Source organism: Cardiocondyla obscurior, linkage group LG10 (assembly GCF_019399895.1).
Source record: "Cardiocondyla obscurior isolate alpha-2009 linkage group LG10, Cobs3.1, whole genome shotgun sequence".
In the NCBI taxonomy this organism is placed as follows: domain Eukaryota; kingdom Metazoa; phylum Arthropoda; class Insecta; order Hymenoptera; family Formicidae; genus Cardiocondyla; species Cardiocondyla obscurior.
The window spans coordinates 2,459,721-2,484,395 of NC_091873.1; the positions used below are offsets into that span (position 1 = coordinate 2,459,721).

The 24,675-nt window shown below is 40.8% G+C and overlaps 1 protein-coding gene across 6 annotated transcripts in view; it reads left to right on the top strand.

Moving 5' to 3' along the window:
* The window catches only part of Lmpt (four and a half LIM domains protein limpet), a 92,109-nt gene that overhangs the window by 14,823 nt on the left and 52,611 nt on the right, over positions 1–24,675 (top strand). For 3 of the 6 annotated variants that reach the window (XM_070662563.1, XM_070662564.1, XM_070662565.1), the window contains one exon: positions 19,667–19,752. In XM_070662563.1, coding sequence (XP_070518664.1) covers positions 19,667–19,752 — 86 coding nt within the window. Of the gene's footprint in view, positions 1–8,287; positions 12,311–19,666; positions 19,753–22,693; positions 23,349–24,675 lie in introns of those variants that run through there. The other 3 variants (XM_070662558.1, XM_070662566.1, XM_070662567.1) reach the window with 3 other exon arrangements.

Consider the following 24,675-nt stretch of genomic DNA (forward strand, 5'->3'; position numbering starts at 1 on the left):
ATTGTGCCTCGTTTATTGCGATCTCACAATATTAAAAATTTACACTTTTGTCTGCAACTTTTTTTTCGTGATCGCGAAATGGTTTCAACGCAAAAAAAAAAAAAAGAAAAAAAAATTCAGAGCCCATCAATTATTATGCCAGACATATCTCTACAAAGTCTATCTCATATTCAATCTTTCGAGCCTGTATGATGCTGACGAGCTTGTAACTTCATTTATAAAAATAGTAGATAAACGAAAACACTTAGGTATATGTGCTTGGGGGAGGGAAAGAAAAAAAGAATACTCTTCGCAAAAAAATTCTTGGAAAGAGTGAATCAATCCCGCGGTATAAATTTAAATTAATTTCTCGTATTACGTGCACATTTATTTCAGACGAGTCGCTTATGTTAAGCAGTCGCGATGCATGCAAAAATGCGGCTTAAATAAAGGTCAGTCTGGACGAGCTGCAAATTATTCGTGGGTCGAATCAAGGAGTCGAAGAAATGATGTCACTTCCGCGCGAGTGACATCATTACGTCTCGACTCAATGTCAATGTTTGTCTTCGCATTGACGATGGCTACCCACCGGAGAATTCGTCCTTTCTTGATTTGCAGCTGTCACGAATCGCGATATTATGATAATCATACACTTCCGGTATATACTTGCGTATTCCCTCGGAGATCTAGAGACTGCGTACGTACTTTTAGCTCTCGGGAGGGAAATAAAACGGGCGGAAATTTCTAAAATATATGATGTGTGATCAGAGTATTGCAATGGTCTACATTTCGCAATTTAGTGTTTGCTTTTAGACAATAAATTCGGAAAATCGAACAGCGGCGCAAAAAGGCCTGTTAAATCTTTTAAATATCGCTTCGATCGGCACAGTTAAATGCAAAACATTTAAATGTCAATTATTTGATTATTTAATTGTATAATACTTTGTATCGTCGTTTCTGCTATTTAATAACTTTTTAAATCGCCGAAATAATCCACGAGCGATCAATTTACATTGAACACCACCACGCGTACATGCGATTTCAGCGCAAACGAGCATTATACGTGATCGAGCTCGTTATTGGATTTCAATATTACAGAGTATTAATCCAGTTTCCAAGTATCTTTTCGAGTATTCGAGAATGCTACAGCGTGATGACAGCTTTTATAATAAAAGGTCACAGGTAGCACTGCGCAATAACAATTGTTTGAACTCTGCTAAAAATATAAATGTGAAAGTATAAAAGGAAAAAGCACAGAAATAAATTTTTATTTTTTTATTTTATTATTTTCCTGAACAAGAGTATTGAATTTCACGCATTAAATGTTCGTACGTCAAAGTGTTTCCAGTTGTAAGAATTACAGCGTGATCGTTTCGCTGTTTGAAATTGTCTATTTTCTTTAGTCTCTTTTTAAAAAATTTTTTTATGTAACAATTATATTTTTTGCGTATTTGTGAGTTGTGATTGAATCGTTTATAAAAGCATCTAATTTACAGAGCGCTGTAATGCCGGCTCTGGATAATACCGAATTTCATGCAAAGATTCTTGTCGTTGCTTTACGATGTCGCCGCGTGATTAAAGTCACGAAATAATAATTTATCTAGATAAAAAGAGATAAACAAATTTGCGAGGCTCATAAACATTGCCCTGTATTTATATGTGAATCTGATCGATACGTATTCGTGGGTTTTTCGAAATATAGAAAAGGTAGTCTTGCTCATTTATTTTTTGATCTTTTCATAAAAAAAAAAAAATATTGTATATATATTAAGACGAGATTGACAGCCGCAATTTATCTGCAACTTATTAATTCAACTGTGGCACATGCGGTTTTACTAAACGAGCTTTATTTATGGAGACGATAAATTATTGACGTAAATAAACGCGAAAGTGTTTAATCATTATACGATTTTGATCATTTCCAAGAACGCGATACGTTCCTTAATAGATACATCCATTACGTCGGACTACCTCGGACAGCCGCCAAGAAGTTTTTCGCAATATAAACGGCATAACGGCATTGCCAATAAAAAGCAGTTACTGGTTAGTCGGTAGCAAAGCGTGTACTTTTACCCGACCGGAATTACAGTTGTTATAAGAGCTTCTCAAAAAAGACATTAATACAACATTATTATTTTCCTTCTTACGTTTAATAGATGATGAAATAACTCAATATAACATGCCTGTCATGCTTTCGGAATTGTCGTACATCATCACGGTTTATCTTAAGTGATGTTTTAGATAAATGGCTTGGGTAAGCATCAAAATTCCGCGCATCAAGATTTCTTATTAACCTAAAGGGTCGATGAAAATTGAAATACTATCAAAAGAATAATAATCCCTATCAATTAAACTAAGCGCAGCATTTATTGCATGCCGTATTATATGAAAACGCGGTGAAGAGCTTCCGTAAAAAAAAAAGGAAAAATAATAAAAAGAAAAGAGCTGCGAAATTTTCGAGAACGTAAACGATGAAAATATTTAATATACCGTAAATATAAAAATATTTTTTAATGCTTTTTCATAACTCGGCAGTGATATATTCAGATCTTTTAATATTGATAAGCCGGCGATTTCGGAGTGCTGTCGAGCCGCGCCGTGCCGGGATCACCGTTCTCTCCGATGAAACGAGAACGCCGCGTGAGTCACCGCTATATTACGAGAGAGCCGGGGCCACAGAGCGCGATTGTGACGTGCACCGCTAAATGCTTAACGGGTCGCCCGCGGTAAATCCAATTAGAGCATTTCTTTCGCGCGGCGCGCTCTCGGCCGTACCCGGATCCGGCGTGATTTGTCACGTAACCGAAGGCCGCGAACGGATGCGACGATAATCAAACGACGGCGACGATTTGATGAGAGGCGAGAAGGATCTGTCGGCAGCCCCCGTTTTGCAGGACATTCTGGGAACGATTGACTTGTAAATCGAGGTGAACGTGACGCGCGCGAGATCATCAAGCAAAACGCCGTCGCGCTTAAGCTGATCTTAAAAGCCACTCTTCACGCGCTGTAACACTTTTTTTCTTTTTTTTCTTTTTCTTTTCTTTTCTTTTTTTTTTTTTTGCACGCGCACCGTGGTCGAGAGAGGAAACGCGGCCTTCCGATACGCTGATATTTCTCATGTGGGTGTTGTGTGATAAATGTAAGTATGCCAGACAAGTGGTGGATAAATATGTAAATTCTAGACGTCACACTGGACGATGATATATAAAGAGTAGTCTTTAATGAAGAGTGAATTACTCCGTAATTTAATTGCGAGAGAATTTCAGCACACAATACCTACGATTTGTTCCTATTTTAAGCATTGGAAAATTATTTTGCATTACGTGATAGCTCGACATTAAGATGTTTACTTTCAATTTAAAATTTTATTCCGATTTTTAATAAATAAAAAAAAAATTCTTTTCTAGGTTTTTTAATAAAAGATATAGAAAGCAATCGTTTTATAATTTGTAGGCAATGTTAATTACTCTAGTTAAAATACACAAGCGATATCATTTATGCAAGAAAATATAATAGAAAAGTCTGCATAAGAAGTCGACGTTGCGTTCTTTCGTTAACAGACGCAGAGGAATATCGGTCACGACTAGGTGGAATGGAAATCGCATCCATTAACTCCTTCGATTATTAGCTTGGGAGGGTCTCGTCAGTGTGAATGACGCCTTAAAATCATTGCAGTGGTAGCGCCCTTGAATCTCGATAAATATGTGGGCAACGTCTGTCTTACATTATGAACGACTATGCATGCTTATATCATTTACGGATTGAGCTCTCGTTTTCGTGCTCCTTCGAAGGAACCGTATAAAGACCGATGCACCAAGCGCGATATCCAAACTGGATTTCTTTAACAGATCCCAAGACGAGGTGCATCTTTGTGCACGTCTCGTAAATTTGTACAAAAGGAATCAATTTTTATAATAGATAACAATTAAGAAAACAATAAAAGAAAAGAAGTCAAAGATGCAGATTTACTTTGTAGTAAAATATAGAAAAAAAAAAAAAAAAAAATAGAAACGTAGATTAAATGCCCACCGCATCGACTTAGTCGACGATCTCTTTTTCGCAACCGGTGTATCATTAAATAAAAAAAAATTACTTAAATCACTTCACCCAGCACGGATAATCAAAGGCAACCGATTCGGCGCGAGGTATACCCTCGGTCTTGCCATTTCGGGCGAAAAGGTCGATACGCGCGTAAGGGATACCATTCACCGTGTGGTCACAGCGCGCCGTGCAAAAGCACGGGGGCGTTGTGACAGGACCTTGTCGCGGCCCACACACAGGGACGTATCCGAAGATTTCACGAAAAGCGATTTTAAACAAAGAGAGGCCGGCACGCAACAGTGCGGTCATCGATAAATACGGAATTATCGGCTTCGGTTACTCGGTTAAAGTCAAGAAACTCTTCATCGCGTCCCGTCTTTTAAACGTACTTCCTATCTAGCACGCAGAGAATTATTAAAATTTTTTTTTTAAGCTTAATAACATAATTTTAATAGGCCACTCGCAGGCCACTTATCACTACGTTTGGGACTGCCGTTAAACTCGAAGTGGAACTTCGATATCCTGCAGTTATTCGAGTCTTCTATCACGGAGATTGTATCTAAAGCACAATAACCGAACCGTTCGAGCGAGTAAAGTGATTCCTTTCTTGTTCTCTTTCTATCGCGGCTTTTGACTACGAGCAGTCACTTTACCGTGCCTTCATGTCGCGAAACAAAATGACTAAAGCAGCTGTAAAGTTCTTATCTGACACGAGTCTTACGCCACCTGAACAGGTATCTACGACACGCCTTTTGGATTGAATTTATTTTTGTATTGCATTTCCCTTTCTTTTTTTTTCGCTAAGTACGCGCGACACTTTTTCTATTGCTTTACTTTCTAAATCTTAGTCGTTATCTTTCACGTTAAACTTTCTACGTCCCGATATTTCTGGTAAAAGCGTTCCCATATAAGTGTTGTATATGGTGTGCGAGATAGTGGTATCATTTTGAAATGACACTTGATTGCGAGTCTTTTTTTTTTCTGCACTTGAAAGTGCGATAATATATGCAAAATACATTTTTAATATGACGTTATCGGGAAATATTTTATCGAGAAACGTCATAAACGTGAGTAAGGGAATGTGATTTTATCAAATTAAATTTTTGTGTAATTAATTAACGAAAGTGGAGCGTTTTAATTTAATATTTGCGGATTTCTATTCGGACTCGTATAAACTACCGAGATTAATTCTTTTACATATTTATACGATTAAAATATTTCGCGAGCTCGCTTATTATTTACGCTCTTTGTAAAACAACGTCGGGATTCGCTTCTTCTTTTCTCGTTGCAACAACACCTCTATATTCCTTTTGCTTTTTTTTCTTTTAATCTCGTGGGCAGAAAATTGTGAGTGAATTCGCGCGACTGGAAATTCATCGAGCAATTAGAGGCGAAAGAAGCGCAAAGCGGAACTTAATTGTGCGGATTCGTAGCGTTGGAATCCGTTAAACAACCGGCATGTTACCTGGAAACGATTCATTCGCTTCGGTTATGGATAACCGGCCCTTTTATCGGAATCGTAAAATTGCAAAATGGCATTCTGCGGTGTCCACTACCGGAACATGAAATGGAGTGCAACTCGGCTCGATCATCCGTTTAGTCTATTTTTTTTTTTTTTTTTTTTTAAAGAAAATCTTTGAATTCAAATGCATTCGCGAATTTGGCGGCACAAGCGATTGTTTAAAAATATGATTTCCGTCGCTTTGAATTAAAACAGAATAAGCTTCGCGATCGCTGTATAAATTCAAGAAAAATTAGTCAAGACGAGTGCAAGCTAAACGATCACGGTTATTAGCGCTCACCTCAATCGATCGCGCGATTTCTCGTGAAATGCGTGCCACGCGATGCTGGAAGCACGCGATAAATTAATTACGTCGGTCCCGGGAAATTAATCGTCCCGAGAGCCGCTATAATTATAGCAGCGCGTTGTGCCGAAGTTTTATCGGCGTATAGGCGATTCTTGTCTTGGCGCCTGTTCGATACCGATATCACCGGGTTCACCGTGCGATCGCGCGACGATTTAACGAATTACTCGACGAGGACGCGTCGCGAGTCGAGCAATTGATCAAGATATCATCGTGTCGTTGCGCGTCCGACGCGCGAAATGGGGGACGTGATATATGAAGCACAGGCCGATTGTCTGGCTTTACGGCGTGATGCAAGAGTGAAAGCCCGCTTATGGGACACGCGTGATTAATAATGCGCGCTCACGAGTCGGATACGAGCGCGCGAAGAAACGCGCTCGATCGAGAGCCATCGGGCCGCATCGGTGATTTTAATCGCCGTAAACACGCTGCCCGCCGCGCGATATAAATTATTCCGCGATAGCTAATCATCGATGCGCGCGAGCCGCGATTCAGCTAATTTAGCGATTATCCACGCCGCAACGGAGAGCGGTGATATTTCGCCCGTTCAATGCCGTGGTCTTTCATTGTCTTCGATAGGACGGAAAGATTGCAGCGTGCCGTTTATGTTGTGGAAACATAATGGATGGGTGCACTCGCGAACGATTAGCGGTGAATGACCACCGTATCTATTGTTTTTGCGATCGTAGAAATAATTGTAATTACACTTTTGCAGAATGTAATTTTGCGGGATATAATTTCGTTGATTTTCAAATTATTGCGTCATTATTCGCCTTCTCTTTCCTGGTTTTTTTTTTTTATTTTATTGTTGTTTATTCGTACGCTGAGAGTTAGTTTTCTGCACATTGGAATATATGAAAAGAAATTCGTACGGAATGTTTCGCGAGGCATGCAGCAATTCGCAGTAAAATCTCGCGCCGCACCCGCGTGGTCGAGAAGCGATTAGGTACGCACGGACGGCTCGATTGTGCGTTTCGCCGAAGAAAATATCTTTTTCTCCCTTTACGCGTTTTCGTGTTGCGAAACATCAGCATTTATTTGGCGATGATTCACAGGCCGGTTCCTTCCCCTTGCCATTTCAACAACGGGTCGTACGTTAACCCTTTCGCAGCTAGATATCATCGCTATTGTCTCGAAACTTTGAACTCGACGATCAAGGATAGCGTCAATTCTAATATATGTATCACGACGTATGTTAAAAGTCGTTTACAATTTTTTTTTTTTTTTTTTGCAAAACAGGGAGAAGGGTTTTACTTTTTAATTTTTTTTTTTGTTAACGATTTTGTCGCTTGACTTTTCTCGGCATAAACGTGCATTAAATAACGTTCTTCATGGGATATTATCTCTTTTTTTATTTTTTTTATTTTTTATCCAACCAGCCCCATTAAGGAATCGCTAAGGTCTCATTAAACTGCGGGACCATGGTCGCAACACAAGACAGCGGCGCCTTTAGCGCCGACGACATTCTCGAAGTTCTGCGAGAGTATCCACCTCCGCCTGGATATTCCGAGTTTAATGCGCGAGTTGCGCCTCAATGCGTTCAGTAAGAATCGCGGCATGGTTCAAATGTTCAAAGCTAATATTTAATTTATTGATCGCAACTAGTTAAATTATTAATTTCTTGGTTTAGTTTCTAGGAATTTCGTTAATCATCCGCTCCTTCTCAAATTTAATTTCTCAACTTGATATTCAAGTTAATCGTTGCGCAGAAATATCGGAAGAAGAAAGTTTTAATGACGTATAATACGATGATCCATTTGTAGTGACAGTGCAACGAAGAATATTATGTATCTTTTTTTTTCTTTTTTTTTATTTATGCATTTAGATCCTTTCACGTTTGAAGTATGCCATCAATTTTCACGCGAGCATCTAGCCTACGGTTCGAAAGTGAAAGACATTTCCGCTCTCGTTCTGTCGGACGAAAAAGTATATCACTAGTGATTTCCTGCGCTGTTGTAATGACATTTACGAACATGCTCCTGTTATTAGTCCCAGTTCAGCGATTTTATTACTAAATTGATGGATTCCCCTCGTTCGCAATTTACCGCATTATGTATACTGTTATTAAATTGCTTCAAAGTTTCCAGTTCTAAAAGACCCTCGAGTTTCCTCTCGAATTAGCAAACATTTTCGTAGAAATGTCAAAGCTTTTTCTTGAACGCGAGTTTTCGATCAACTCTACCCACCCAGCCGCCCTGATTAATTAACTCGGAAACTGATGAGCCTCGAACTTACGCGTTTGGCATATCTCGTGGCCAAAGCAGCCGCAAATTAACGGATCGTGTTTTACCTCGACTCGGGGAGGACCCGCAGGACCGCGAATAGGAGGTAAAGGAGTCGGCGGTGCGAAGGAGGACGAAAAGGGGGGGGGCATGGCACGCAATAGAGACGGGGTAAAGAGGGTACTGCGAGGAAGGGGCCCGCGAACGGCTGGAAGCGAGGGGGACCTCCACAAGATAGGGGTCTGGGGCGAGAGAGCGGGAGGAACACGCTCTCCCTCCGGTGCACACTCTCGTGGTGACTCCAACCGGCAAAGTGCTCGCGTTCGTGAAAGTCCACAGACGACTTTCAGGGTCGTCTGCTGCGCGCGTCCGTCGTCATCGTCGTCGTTCTATCCCGAAGCCGGCTGGCGGCTTCTCGCCGAGGAGTCACCTCGAGAGGAGAGAAGACCGGCGCTCTCTCGCACTCTTGCGAGTTTCGGCGAGGCGCGAGGACTCGCGAAGATCAGCCAAAGATCGTCCTTCGCTCCTCTCCCGAAAAAACTTCAGAAGTGAAGGAAGAGATAGAGAAAGAGAGAGACGGAGAGTTCCCGGACGCGAGACGTTTACGGTTCGGTGACCGTGAGATTCGGAAGGTGTGTCCTTGCACGGGGAGTACAAAGGATTTGGCGAGGTGCCCATTGCGACGGCAATAGATATTCAGGCGCATTATTCAGACGCAATCGTCATCCACACGTTGTTGTGTTTATTTCGATGTGATACTCCGATTTTAGTGACATATACAAAATTCTAACCGTGGAGATTTTTATGCCGCTTTTAATCGAAATGAAGAAATGGTTCAAGTCTGTGCGGTTAATCGGTTCGATCAGTTCAAGCGTTCTGTTCGTCAGGAGTAAATTTATTTAGTGGCGTATCTTCGTGTCGGTTCGAAACGATAACTTATGTCGGAGGGTATTTCTCTCATTGGACTAACTTATTCGTATCGTTTTTTCGTTGACAAGATCTTTCCGTTCGGATGTAAAAATATATTCAGTGAAAAAACGCATACATTTTAAAGTGACATGATCTTTTATATCTTGCACGAATGGTGCTCTCGGTGCTGTCAGGAATCCTAATAAATTTAAGTAATTTCAGTGCCCGTGCACTAACCTCGAGTTACGAAAACGTGTGCACGGTGGATGACGAAGGACCGCAGATCGATCGGCATCGACGGTAGCCGTTGGGCTGGTTCGATATACGCGAATAATAATAGGTTAGCGCTCGTACACTTAGCCGTGCGTGTCTCAGAGTGCCTACCTTCCTCTTTCAAGCCTGAAGATACAGCGAGGAATTAATGACAACGTTCGCCGGCGCAAAAAGCTGCGAATCTTTCCGCAGAAAAAAAGAAGATTACTCCGTGAAACTTTTTTTGCTCAAGAATTTCTAGTGATATTAATTGCTACGCACTATAAAAGAAAAAAAAAAAAATTACTCGTATATTACGTATACGTTCGAGAGATATTTAGACAAAGTGCAACACGTTTTATTATCAAAATTTAATTTATTGCGAAAATGACATCTCGGCTACGCGGTCCTTCGGCGGTGAAAGACACGCCGAGGGTCGCCTCGTTTTCCAAGGATCATTTCCATCGTGAACCGGAAGTAAACTCCGGTCGATCGTGTAAAAACGGAGGGCATGCTAATCGTTATCACTTCGGCATGTCAAAGCAGCATGATAACAAGTTAGAGCGGAATGGACAGGAATATGGCAAGAATGCGCAGACGGTGGAGAACAATGCCGACCTGCTGTACAAAAAGAGCAGAGAACACTTCGGTACGTGGGATATCAAGGACATCGTTCAGGACGAAACGAGAAAATCGAAGAAGCAAGATCTCGAGGATACGGAACTGACAAATGGAAAATTTAGGAGCGAGCTCGTGGGTACGAAGCTGGATAAATCGCACGACCGTCCGGAGTATCGGGACGAGGGATACGTTGGATCCTTGCCGAGGGAGGGTCGACAAAGAGGCGCGTCTGTCGAGAGAGAGCTCAACGGCTCTTACAAACCGAGAATAAAAGAGTCCTGGGAAGAGGAAGTGGAGTCGAAGAATGGAGGGAGGCGATCTAAGATTAGGAGCAACGATAGCAACAACGGCTCGACGCAGCCCGTCGACGAAAGGGATATATTGCTTAAAGAGATCGAGAATTTAGCTACCGATGGCAGCCAATCGCCAGACCGTAGGATCCAAGCGATGATTGAGCGATTGAAATCGCGGGAGGAGAGCAAGTTACGATCCAAAAGAGAACAGAGATCCGCGAGTCCTGAAAAGGAGGCGCACAGCATGACGAAAGGCGACGGCAGGAATGACTTAAGATCACCGTTCATCGATCATCCGCTCGATAATTTATCTAACGATCGCGGGAGGAAACTGAAAAATGACAGCGACGAGATACGTAGATCGAGCGAATCCAAGCTACGCGGGAAACCCGATCGAGAATTAGATGCGAGCCGGCGCGATCGTTCCACCGATCGAAAATCGAGGAGCACGGAAAGACGGAATGAACCTTGCGAGCCTCGGAGAGACGATAGTTTTCGGAAAACGAACGAGACTTATAACGCCGAAAGAAATCACCAGAGAAGACTGATAGACGACGAGGAAAATAATCATCGATCGAGAGACAATTCTTCAAAAAGAAGGAGCTACACTTATGAAGGTTCGCCGGAAAATTTCGACGTGAGAATACAGAGATACGATCGAGCTATCGTTGAGCCGAGGAAAGACCTGGACAAAGGCTCGCCCAGGCGAGGTTCGCCTAGACAAAATTCGTTCAGAGAACAAAATCTGGCTAGGAAGGAATCTTTAAAAGAGTACGATCGAGAACCGATAGCTAAAAAAAATTCTTTCAAAGCTGAATTTAAAAGAGCGACTAGTAAAGATCGCAGTGAATCTAATTTAATTAGAAAAACGTCTTTTAAAGATCGCGATAACGACGCGTATAGAAAGCTCCCCTCGAAAAATCACGAGACTTCGGTGAAATATTTCGGCAAAGATGACGAGGATATGTCACGCAAAGATTCATTCAAAGACGCAGCTACGGATGCAAATAAGAAAAATTCTTTCAAGATACGAGATAAAGAATTCGACAGAACTTTTTCGAAAGCTCAGAACGATACCGCAGAGAAGAAAGTCACATCTACGGAACAGACAGGTGGCGTCAGCAGAATTATTCTGAAAAATGTCGATGATGATTCAAGTAGAAATCATTCGTTTAAAAATGCAAATGAAAATTTTGGGAAGAAAAATTCGTTTAAGGAAAAGAATGCGGAGCCTGACGAAGTTTTTTATAAAGATCGCAAAAGTCATTTAGAAAGACGGAAAAATAGCTTCAAGGATGACGACAAAGAATTCGGACGAACGTCATATCACGATTACGAGAACAACATCGACAGGAAAACCGCGAACGAACGGTACATCGAATTCGGCAAAGTATCTTTTAAGACGCAAGACGACGAGCTACGCATTTCGAGTCCTTTCAAGGAAGAAGAGGAGGACAAGGAGGCATCACTCAGAACAAATTCTTTCAAGGAGCACGACACTTCTTCGAAAAGACGCGCGTCATTGCGAAGCAGAGATCGTGAAGTATATGATAAATCGGACAGACACTTAAGAGCATTGTCGCCGCTGAAGAAAAACGAGCTAGAGGGTGACGGCAAGGACTCGAAAAATTTCTGCGCCAATTCCTGGCACGAAAGTAACCGGATGTTTTCCGCCAAGTATCTGCGAGATCACAGTAAGCTGCGAAACGCCCCGGAAGGACGACTCGACGTCGCGGTTTCGCCCGAGCGAGAGTTCTCGATCCTGCAAGACACGCGGGTGGAGACGAACGAGGATAATCGGTTCGAGGCACGCGGTAAAGTTGACTCGGGCGATAGTGAGTCACCGCGATTTTCCTCGGGCCACGATCGCAACGGCACGACGATCATAAGGATACGACCGTCGGAGGATTCCACGGCGGATAGGCGCCGTCGACGTCGTCCTGCTCAAGAAATATGCGCGGTGAGATGCAGGAAGTACGAGGACGATGACGAAGACAGCGACGAGGACGAGGAGGAGGGTCGTTGGCGTAGGACTCGAAGGGACAACGGAATTCTATCGGGGAGAAGCAGCGGCGATGCCGGCGGCAGTGCGATGCCCTCGAGAACGGTCTGGAACTACCGCGAAGGGGTATGGCACTTTCATGAGTCAATTGCTTTCGATCGTTCCTTTATGGTTCAGAGACGCGAGGCGATTTTCATAAATCGCTGGAGGAGATGAAAAGACGGCGGTCTTGGTTGGGAACGATAAACGCCATGTGTGGCGTTGATTCCGAGGCGTTTATCGAAGATAAGTCCCGAGAGAGAGAAAGAGAGAAATAGCTTTCCCGTTTCTTCGATCCCCTGTCACCGTTCGCTTATAGTCCGTCGATTGTGTCATGTTTCCGTCGTTCATGAATGCGACTCGTTGTCAAGAGAATTTTTGTCCCGAGCTCGAGATCGTGCGAAGATGAAATTGTGATGTCGCGTGCGATCGTAACGCGAAACCCGTAATTCTCATTCTGTCTTCGTTTAGTAATGCACTTAGTGGGATAGTCGTTTTAAAAATATTATTCGTTTAATTCCATATTTTTGCTACACACGATTATTATTTAGTCGACATACATTATTCATACTTTACTTTATAATTAAATATGATTTAAATTGCTGCTTTGCGCGTAATTTTGGCGTTACTAAAACGAATAACAAAGATTTTTTTTTCCAATTTACAAACAAAAATCATTATAAGATCATTATTAACAAATATTTGGTCAAATTAAATGTGAAATGAAATACTTAAAACGTTGGCGTTTCTAATATTTGCTTAAATGACACCAGAAGTATATAATTAAATATTATCTCTAATAAGTAAATCATGGAAATTACTTAACATTAAGATATATACAACATATATATAAATAAAATTGTTAGCTTTCAATAGCTAATAAGCATAATTATGGACTATTGGTAGAATTACCATTAATACCTGGATATTATGGAATTGGCGTGCAAGCGTTATTAACTATAGCAAAAGAAAGAAAAAATGTTTAGCCTTTATTTATAACTATTAATTATTGAAAATTATACTGTATTCTCATTTTTTTTTTTAAATATATTTTTTTTTTGTTTTATATATTCATCACATACAAATTCGATAAGCATTTACTCGTGCACTTAGTGGCGAGTTCTCAAGAAAATTTGAAAAATCTGAATATAACTGGTTGTATAAGTTATTTAAATTATGAATTATATGTATGTTGGACTAGTTTGGTTTACAGCGGCGGTCCGTGCACACTTTGCGTGTCTGTTTATCGGCGATTTTCCGTGATCGCTGGCGAACATTGTTATCTCTCTCGCTTCGAGTACGAACGATTGAATTACCATGGAAACCTTGTGCAATATTGCACGGCCTCGTATACTAAAATTGCAATTTGCCTGGAATTTCGCGATAGCCGTTTTACGGTCGAGAGAGCGCGATGCCCTAAAATTAAGTGGCTATATTGGAGACAATAAGTTTCGTAACTTGCGAATATAAACACAACAGCGAATTGTGTGAAGCAGAATTTTATTAAAGTTCTCCTGAATAATCAGCAGTCTCATCGATTTTATTTTCCAACCCTTCGCATTACATTTCACCAAGCCATTGCAAATAATTATCTCCCTTCAAGCATAATGTAAAACACAACATATTTACGTTAATCTTATTTGTAATTTCATGTTCATATTTATATTCTCCTTCATATTGTAATCCTAATCACGTGCGCTTGTAAATTTTTAGTCAGTTCGCTTTTCGGTTTATTCACGCATATGTTTTTTTTTATTTTTTTTTTTTAACATAAGGACACATTTGTTTCTATTTCTTAAATCGAAACGGTATGTTATTTGCATTCAGACAACTGCTTTTTTACGTTGAACTAGAAGAAATCATGTTCGCGCTACACGCGCGCTATTTGTTAAGACATCTCAATTACAAAAAAAGAAACATGCGACTTACCAATCTGCATGAGCTTCAGCGGAGTTGAAGAATTCTGCCGGTGACTGTAACATAAAAAGAAAAATATTAATGTAGACATGAATATTAGTTAATCAAATTAATAAAAAAAAAAGTAGAAGTTAATCTTTGATAAAGATTTTATAAAAGAAATTTATGCTCACCTAAGAGTTGCTCCGCCGAAGCAGGATGCCTCCTGGGCCTGCTCATCCTCTCAGATGGGACGTGACGAGCCATCCTTCCGCGCACAAGTAACTCGCGAACGCGTCCGGGTGAAGCTACAATCGCGAAAATTACTTAACAAATTTTTCGACACTCCCGAATAAAAAAGAATCGTAAAAAAACGCCCGGTAACTATCGGCAGCCCCGAACGACCGACGAACCGGCTGCTGTTCGTATTCGTATAATTTTGGCGAGCGACCCTTTTCTCCTTTGGATTTTTATCTAAGCAGAATTCTTGTTTCGCTCAGATAAAAATCCAAAGAAGTGCTGAGCTGAAATAATATCGACGTAAATTCCATACAAGTGTATGCAATTTACATTGATATCTGAAATTGGAATTAGGACAATTTATAATTTATTAAACATTTTTTTAATTTATCTATATCATTTTAAAAGTTTTATTATATTAGATTACCGGCGCGGAGTATTATATTTTATTTTATTTAACATTTATTTATTATCACGTACTAATATAAGGGTGCCGCGGATAACATAAAAATGTTTGCCCTCCCGAAGTTCTAATAATTAAAAGCTACAAAAAGAAAACGTGCGACTCACGGATATGCAGGTGGCGGAGTTTTGGTACGGTGATCTGTAACAAATAAATGAAAAAAATTAAATTGTAGAGATCTCAATAATTATAAAAAAGAAAAGATTAAACGCGCCTCTGATTTTTTCAATTTAATAATACAAAATTAAGTTTCACAAACGGCAAAGATAAATTAAAAATTGATCCTTACCAATGGGTTGCTCCGCCGATGCAGGATGCCTTTCCTAGGCCTCCTCCTCCTCTCAGTACTGGCCACCTCAAGGGGAATGTCAGGATGGTGCTCCTTCGACAAAAGTCTTTCTCTGCATTTTTATCTGAAACAGAAAAAAGTTTTATTTGGTTAGTAAAAATGACGAACACTGAATGTTGCGTTACAACTAATTACAACTATTTCGTGCGAAGTATTCGCTTCACGGTTACCCTACACGTACACGTTATTGATCGCGAAGGTCAGTTCGCATCAGCTAATATATTTACTTACGCATGTACAGCCGACCGGCCGGCACATACCTAATGTTTCATGTGATCACCGCGCGAGATGTATACGCCGTGAGCGTGACCGACCTCTACTCTCGGTCACTACGCAGCCATAAAAATACATTAACAGAGATTTTCAGACCTCGCATTCCTATACCACGAACGAATATCTCCCGAATCTATCGCGGACTGGTCGATCGAAATCCTCTTCCCTCGAGCCCCAATGTACTTGTCGACACTCCATTTACAGCAAAGGAACACGAATTTTATGTACGCGTACGCGAGGTTTCAACTCACCTTATATTAAACAGACGTGGTCGCCGGTACGCACAATTAATCTGGGAAGGTAGTTCGCGCCTGATTATGTGCCTCTGGCCCGTCGATTATACGTAGATTTTTAATACGTACGGAGCACGTGCTGCGTACGTACGTCTCACTCGACCGCCAGAGAAGGACAGACCGAGAGTGGGAGTAGTGGGGGAACGGAGCTCGCGCGCGGCACGTACGCTTGCAGTCGCTCTCACCCCGTCTCTCTCACCACGTCTCTGTCACCCCTCCCCCCGTCCCCCCGCGGCTATCTATTCGTTACTCTCGTTTGATTTAATTGTAATATTTAATTAGTATGTCCAGACAAAGACGGTACTTCCACCAGATCGTTCTCGATCTCGAAAATCGCGAAGACCGTCTTTGCCTGGATATATTAATTAAATATTAAAATTAAATCGAATCTCAAAATCGTTGATTTAACAGCCGATGTTAACTTTCGCTTGGCTTGCTTCACGCCAAGCGAGAGAGAACTAATCAGCGTCGGTTTTAAGCGGTAACAATTAACAGCAAATTTACGCGTTACACCAATTTTTTAAAATAGAATAGGATAGATATTAGGATCAGTGCAACTTTATTGACGTTCAAATGGCATCTTGGTTTCTTAACAAACTTCGTAAGCGTTTCAGAGCCATCCAGAACGAGTAATTTATAATCTCCATTTATCATCCACGCCTATTTACGTCCACAGGGTGCACAAATTACGCTTCACCGCGGTTCAATCCGATTAAGTGAAAGCTAAATACTGGTAGTTCGACCGCTACCATTGCTAATCCTTTAAATGGTAATGACGCAATAACTCTCTGCGATCTCGCTCGTGAAAATTTTTTGTGAAATTAATTTCACCGCGTCATTTTATTGTCACCGAGTGAATATTATATTTCTGTTAATTTTAAACGAATATAAAGTCAAATAATTATTTTTCTTAACGCGATAAGACCAAAATCTTTCCAGCGGCTGGAATTACTTTATCAATTTGTCGTCGGGTTCGCCGTGAGCACAGGTTTTCAACGCGTGGACTTTCGCAATCGCCTTGTCTATTGGCTAACGCGTCATGCAAATGTCAGCTAACCGCCCACGAGCTGAATGGCCAGTATCGCGCGTAAGACACGTCGTTACGGATAACATCTCTCCTTAAACGGATCGTCGCGTTAAAAACGTGGCCTTTGTTGTCCGCGGGATAATCGAATGATCGGTTCGTTAAGGGGGTAGGTATACATAAGCATCGACCCGTTATATTCAATCAATCTTTTAAGACTCGCAGTATAATTTTAGATGCTAATTATATTGACCGAAAACAGTACGCAATAATTTTAACTGGATTTAATATTTAATTTCAAACCCATTACTTTGCAAATATATTTATATATTCTTTTAATTTTTTTATTTTTTAATAAATAGTTTAACTGAAGGTAAGGATTAATGCAGTCGTCTGATCAAATTCTAATGCAACGCATTTCGACGTTCGAATAACAGTTGCGTTTCGTTAAAATAACGCCCGAGCGAAAGTGTACAGCCATCGAATCAAACCAGATTCGCTAAACTGCATTCTCGCTACAATTCCGCGTTACGGCAGCGCCGTTTATTTCCAACCGCAAATGATTGGAACAATTTTTCACAAACGCTCGCGGTATGTTAATTTCAAGTAATCCGTCTTCTTAAGCAACGCAGCTGCAATCAAAAGCATCGTTTAATCATTTCAAGAGCTAATTTGGCTCATAAACTGTAGATAGGTAAGAAGTCCTTTAATGCTCGGAGAAATAATTAATCAGAATCACATTGATTACCATAAAATTGTAACTTTTACATATTCGAGGTTTCTTAACGTGGTAATTAATTAGTTAGATTCAATTAATTAACAATAATTTCTTAATAAACTCAATCGTGAGACTCTCATAAATAATGTGCTCGTCTTTTAATGCAAACTGCGTACATCAGCTTCAAGTAATGCAAGACACGCGTAAAGAAAAAAAAAAAAGTCAGGTATCGAAGTATTCTTACAGATCCGAAATGATTTAGCACTGGTTTCTCTCGTTCACTTATATATATTTTCGTGCGATTCGTCTTGACGTCGCAAGGAAAAGAGCCACGGGGCCCTTCACCGCGCGACGATGAGTCAGGACGAAAAATATGTTAATTAAGCGGCAACTCTCGGCGCTGCGGGCACATCGTTATTTGGTATTGCTATATATAGGCAGCTAGAGACAGATCGGCGACGGCTGGCACATTTTCCAACGCGCGTCTACTCGATATTTGGCGATGAGATCGGCAAGTGAGTGGACCCACGTGGGCGGACCGACCATATACGCGAGACGGAAGGTTCTTGAACGCATCCAACGCGCTTCAGGCACTTTCTTCCATCTAGCGCAATGATTTCCTCCTCTCTTCACCGTTCGCAGACAAACCGACAGCTAGGAACGATTAATATTCATATATTTCATATATTAATAGTTTATGTTGTGCTATTTAATTTTTTGTCTCGATTTCTCGCAGTAATTTGACTTCCGGCGATCATCAACGAATACGAGGGTGAAATAAACGCGGTGCTAAAAAAAAAAAAAAAAGATACTCGACATATTTTCGAGCCACGCGATGGCAGATAGGAACTAAAACGCGGTAAAACAGCCATTATTCACGTTACCCGAGCTCGAAGTAATCTCGGCTTCTAGGGCGTGCAAGGAAATCGACGTGTTATTAATGTTTCCTGAGCGAAGATGATAATACGAGGTGATAGTTACACAAGAAGCGACCGGCAAATGGGCTCGATGATAATGTAATACGCTGATTACATCCTGCCCGCTCGTCGATTTATCTAATATGGAAACTGTTAATAAACGTGTTCAAAGCTTTCTTCCTTAGCTCATAGTCCGAGCAACATTTTACGTTCGACGTTGAAATTTCCGTATACCGTTTATCCGCTTATCCGTTTATTTAGTACATCCTTGACATGAAATCTTGAGATTTTATAGCGATACTTTACCCTTTCTTTTTAATTGACGGGCGATAAAAATAGAATGAGAACGTATACGTAATAAAATTTGAGAATTTCTTTCCAGCGTGCACTCGGTTAATTCAATTAGAGTTAATATTCGTTACGTGTAATCTTCGCCAACGCATTCGGCACGTATTATTAAAGGCAAGTGCTCATTAGTAGTTCATCGTCCGCAACGAGATAAATACCACCGTATACTGTGACATAACGAGGCTCGCGCAATTAAAAACTTTTCCCAATTACACATGACTTATCATTTCGTGGAGACCTTGTTCCCATTCGCACGTGTCAGCATGCACGACGTGACGACATGCTTTCCCGTGTTTCTCTCCGCCGCGAGGAAAGATCCACGGGTTAAAATACCAAAGTGCTAATACTTCGACATTCGATATATTCCTAACATTTTTTTTTTTTTTTTTTTTTTTGCAGTTAGATGTCAACGTGGAATTATTTTAGCTAGCGATTACTTTAAACACGGTAAAGAAAAAGAAGTCAGTAAAATTGATATACTTAATTGGTACAAAGTGAAATAATGTAATATTTTGTTACATTGCAATATTTTCGAGTAGTCATCAAGTCATGGATTTATCAAATAACGCTCGCGCAGAACAGTTGACATTTGCAACGATCTACTAGACCTTTCACCGTTCTGTAATTAACGGGATTTCATGATTGACCGCGTCTATTGAGGACGTTTTGCAGTTATTGGAATTTGGACGACATTTATCGACATTTAGACGGATAACCAAGTACAAATTTAAAATTTAACCAATGCTAAATATATTTCCACGTTGACTATTAGCTTAAAATTATTTTGAAATTGGTTATTAATTCTTAAATATTAAAAAAAAATTGATTTGAGTATTATTAAATTTAATTAATTTAAATTTTTGTTCTTAAGATTACATTACTTATTAAATGATTAATTTTCTGAAATTTACTCTTTTTTTAGGGTGTCCTCATCACGGATGTGGAAGACGGACAACCCTGTTTACAGTGTGAAGAAAAATGTTCCGGATTTTCACTGCATTCTTGGAGGTGAGTTTTTTTTTTCTTTTTTATACAATGAAAAAAATATCGTGACGGAAGCGACGATAAAGACCGAACGCGTCAAAATTGTCAAATAATTTATTTTTATACTTATTCTTAAATTAATAATTATATCATACGCAAGTATAAGTATCCTTTTTCTTTACCTGTTTACAATCGAGATGTGAAATCGCCAAAGTCGTTTCCTTTATGATTTCGAAACTAGCTTCTATGATATATGAAGCCTTCTGCTCGGCAATTCGGATTACGGTATAAATAACGTTATTCGCGGACGCGGTGAGTGGAGAGACAGAGCCAAATCGGCGAGAATCCGATCGCATAATCGAGTTGCCGAATCATGCTGAAACTGTTAGGTTCCAATGACCGCGCAACGTATCCATTACCCCGGTAGCGTAACCCAGCAGCGATGAAATTACCGCTTGGTAATTACCCTCCGTGACTTACGGCCCAGCAATGCGGTAATAGTGAATTAATTGCTTGAGGCATTGGGGAGGCGGGGTCGCCTTCCAGCATTTCTCTGTTGCAAAGAGAAAGGCGGGCCCGCTGCGTCATGTAATGCATTTATGGCATGGAGATGGATTCACAGTTATATCCCACTTAAGGGCGAGTAAAAGCACGAGAATCTTACGCTACTGTACTAATATTGCGCTACATCGCGATAATTCGCGATAACAATTGGAAAGAAAAAAAAAAAAAAAAACTAAATTATATTTTTAATTATTTACGTCCAATGGTATTGAAATGCAAATTAAAAATCGTAAAGTACCCGTTTTAGTACATAGCAGAAAATGAGACGCAAAAGAATTGCGGCCAGGTTATTTATCGCGGAAAACACTTGTTAATGTCATTCAAAGTGGAAAAGGAACAAACATGTCTGGCGGAGAACGTTAAATTGATAATGGATCCGTGCCGCTGTATCCTCGCGCCGTTTTGCCCCTGCCGTATCTCGGTAGCCTCGTTAGGTAGGAAGAGAAACAACAGGCCCGAGCGTAAGCAAAGAATATAAGCGCGATATTACGCTCGGGATCGTAATACGATGGGACGCGCGCCGTAAAAATAAATCGTTGACATTTATGGGCGGCGTGGCGTTCGTTCGGGAACGTCTCTCTCACTCGTAGCGCGACCTCGAATGATTAATAACTGACGATCTCGTTGACTTAGAACAAGCAACTGTTGCGCAATCCTAGTCCATTCATTATCTACTTCGATAGTGGTAGTGCAATGCGAACTGGTACATCTCGCGAAGATTGCGTCAAGCGTAGGATAGATGCACCTACGTGCGTAACTAGCTGTTGTATATTACTATAGACAATCGTTTATTTAATAACAATAACGTTAATCTGCGACCTACCGTGGCCAAATTAAAATCGTAACCATTATATCTCAAAATAAATCCCGCCCGATTTGAAATAAAGCTCTCTCGCGGTCTGCTGTCGGATCTAGCACGCGGCACGGCTCCAGCTCTATGAATCTTGACTATCGATGACGAGCGACCCGTAGGATTGGTCCACACGTTGGTATTTATAGATTTATAACGTATCAAACCGTGTCGAGAGAAAATGCAGCGGCAGCTAATTCCACGACTTTTTCGAAACATCATAATTTAATACTCATTTCAAACGCGTTTTGAAACAACATAAAACTAGGCGTTTTTTTTTTTTTTTTTTAATTTAATACTAGCTAAAAATATATTTTATAAATAATGGATAAACATAAAAACGATGACATCAGCAAAGACTTTCTGTTTTTAATGTAATTTTTAATTTTTTTTTCTATTAAAACCGCGATCTTTGCAAGAATAACAATCACGAATATTACAGAAATTTGAAGCTGGCTTGCAAATGGAACTTTCAAACTGCAGTTTTATTTTTTATCTTGTTAGTTCGGTGAAGCGAAATGAATTTCGGACGTTTCTTTCAGAATGAATACCGACCCCCGGTGAATTTTAAACAACTTTCGCGTACCTGTCGCTCTATTTTTGCTTTTTCGTATCGCGTCAAAGGATCTCCAGGCCGAAAATTCTCGGCTCGGTTTATTTCGAACTCTTCGCGCGGGATTGTCAGACGAGCGACAGGCGACTGACAGTGGATCGCAGGGCCACGGTAATGTGTACTTTTTGAAATCTCATAAATAATCATTCCTCAAAGTGATACGCGCGTTACCGCTTATTTACAACGCCCATCTAATTTTATTCGTGATCCCGCCATCGCTCAGCGAACGATGATCCTGGGATAGGGATTTCGCTATTAATATAACGGTAGCTGGATGTCTCCGGAAATGGGAAAATCGGTGTACTTTCACGCGCTTTCTTCATTTACGAACCGCGACGTATATGGCCGCGTACCAGATATAGATTTGTTTACTGGCGTAAACACGTGAAACTGGTGCATGCATGTGGCACGCATCTCGTCTTACTTGGCTCTAAGTATACGCAGGTACACTTCCCTTCCATGAGCATTCGAAATTAAACAATATAGCAACTTGTATTATTTATCTATATAGGTACTCGTACATGCACGTATTTAAATTTTTTTATAACGCCATCTCTTCGGATTTTTGCACCAGATATTTCGGAAATGTAAATCTATAACGAGAAAAATCTTGATATATCAAATCGAAGGTGTCCTCGCATATTTTTCAAGTAAAGCGTTCGAATACAGAATCTCTCACGGTTTCTACGTTTCTATGCAACAGCTGTATCGTAATTATGTTTCACAAGTCGCACATACCCGACCGCTTGACGCGATCGCTGTCTCGCGTGTTAGCATATGTGCGCCGTGTCCCGCACACGCGCTCGTATGCGAGGCACGCCGGCGGCGGCGGCGGCGACCCGTGAGTCACTTTCGCGCTGGCTACAGCCTGCAGGCTCTCGCCTTGCATCGCCGGGCTCTTCTCGTTCTCGTCGATCTCAGTGGCGGTTCGCGCACGTGCTCCGAACAGCGTTACACGCGGTCGCGGCCAGTACGGGGCCGGTTGGCGTGCGCGTCGGCACACAATTCCGCGTACGTGTGAAGCCGACGACACGTTCCTTCGGCACCTGTCGCCGAACGTCATCGCACTGCGCCGCATTGTATCGCATCGCGCCGCACCGTATCGCAACGTGTACGTTACGTTTCGCGTTCGCTCCGAATTCTCCGGGGGTCGCTTTCGAAATCGCGGTCCGACCACGCCGACCGCGAACGCTATCTCGGCACGGGAGATAACGTTATTTTTATTTTATCGAAATCAAACAATATCAGAATGAGTAATGAGAACACAGAACTTTGTTGAGGGTAATATAATGATTTAAAGACGAGAAGGTCGTGAAGAAGAAGATCGCGATTTTATTAATATAAGACGATTTATGAGATGGATATGTGATAGCATGGCTTGTAATATTGAGAAGGAAAATTATGTGCGGTGATACATAAGTATGATTTTCATTACAAATGGAGTGTTACGGAGGAGTATCTGCTTGCGTTGAAAAATAAATGATTGACGACATACGAAGGAAGATCGTAGCTTCTGATTGAAGAAAACAGTAGAAAGATCAGCGTGCGAAAATATCGTCGCGTGGAGATTACGTTGCGCGTAGAATGCAACAGGTGAGATCAGCTGATCATGGTTATCGCTTTGTATTCGGTGAACTCTTGATTCGCCGGTATAAAATGCGTACTTACTATTTCTCGTAAAAAAATTTTTTGTAATTAATTTATTAAAATTGACAAGATTCCTAAAAATTAAAAAAAAAAAAAAAAGAAGAAAGAAAGTCTTACATGACGACATTTTCTGAAAAGACTGCTCTTCTTATTATCTTCATCTTTATCTGAATTTTTTCGCGTGTGTGCTCACATGTCGCTGTAATAAGCTCCGCGAGCAATCTTTGAATCCGCTATTATCTATATTAACTCAACCGCGTACCGTTAAGATCCATTTGCTCGCATGCCTGCTCCGGGAAAAAGAGTGAGTTTAATACGCTTTTTACGAGCTTTATACGTTCGCGAGTTGAACCGGATTGAGCGATTTAACGGCTGTTTTCGCCCATCATCTTCAAAATGTTGCTTCCGTCCGGTTTCCGTTTTAAATCAATTTACTAATTTCTCGTTTTGAACTATAATAATATCCTGTAAGGTACTTTTTTTCTGTTAGATCACACAGAAATTTATTTATAGATAAAATGTACTTTTTTAAATGCGGCTTATTAACTTTTTTTTTATTTACTTAAAAATTGCATTTATATTATTCAAACGTAGCTATATGGTAAGATTGCACTCTACGATATCGCGAGTATCTCAGAAAGTAATTAAACGGTTCTTTCGACGATGATCTTTCTCTGGACGAGGCGGGAATGATATCTACCTAACGGGGACTGGATACGGACCAATGAATCGATAGTTGACCCTAGTTTCAGTATGACTCGCAAACCACACTTAATGTTGCGTCGCAATTTGTGCTATTAATAGTCGAAGACTCCAAAACCTATTTATATATATATATTATTATTTTTAATATTCATCTTTATATATTATATTCGTTCGGGAACGTAGTCCTTTGCAGTTCCGCGCGATTTAAGGCGAGAAAGCACTTCGGGTGCGCATGTGCGCCTCTCGTGCTCTCTCGACCCGTGCTATTCTTAAATCCGGCCACCTATCGCGTTTTTAAACGCACTAAACGCTGATTTACGATACCCCACCCTCCGTCCGAAGTCACGATAAAAGACTATTCTCGGTCTTGGATCGGTAACGACGTCTCTGCGCTCTTCGTCGGAGAACTTACGGCTAAGTACCACGAAGGCCGAGAGAGAGAAAGATCCGCATCTCTCCGACGATCTATCTTACATGTACCGAACAAGTACGGCTTAAAGTAGTAACATTATACAGCTAACATAGTTGTAGCACGAAAACACTTGGGAGAAATGGATAAATTCTTACT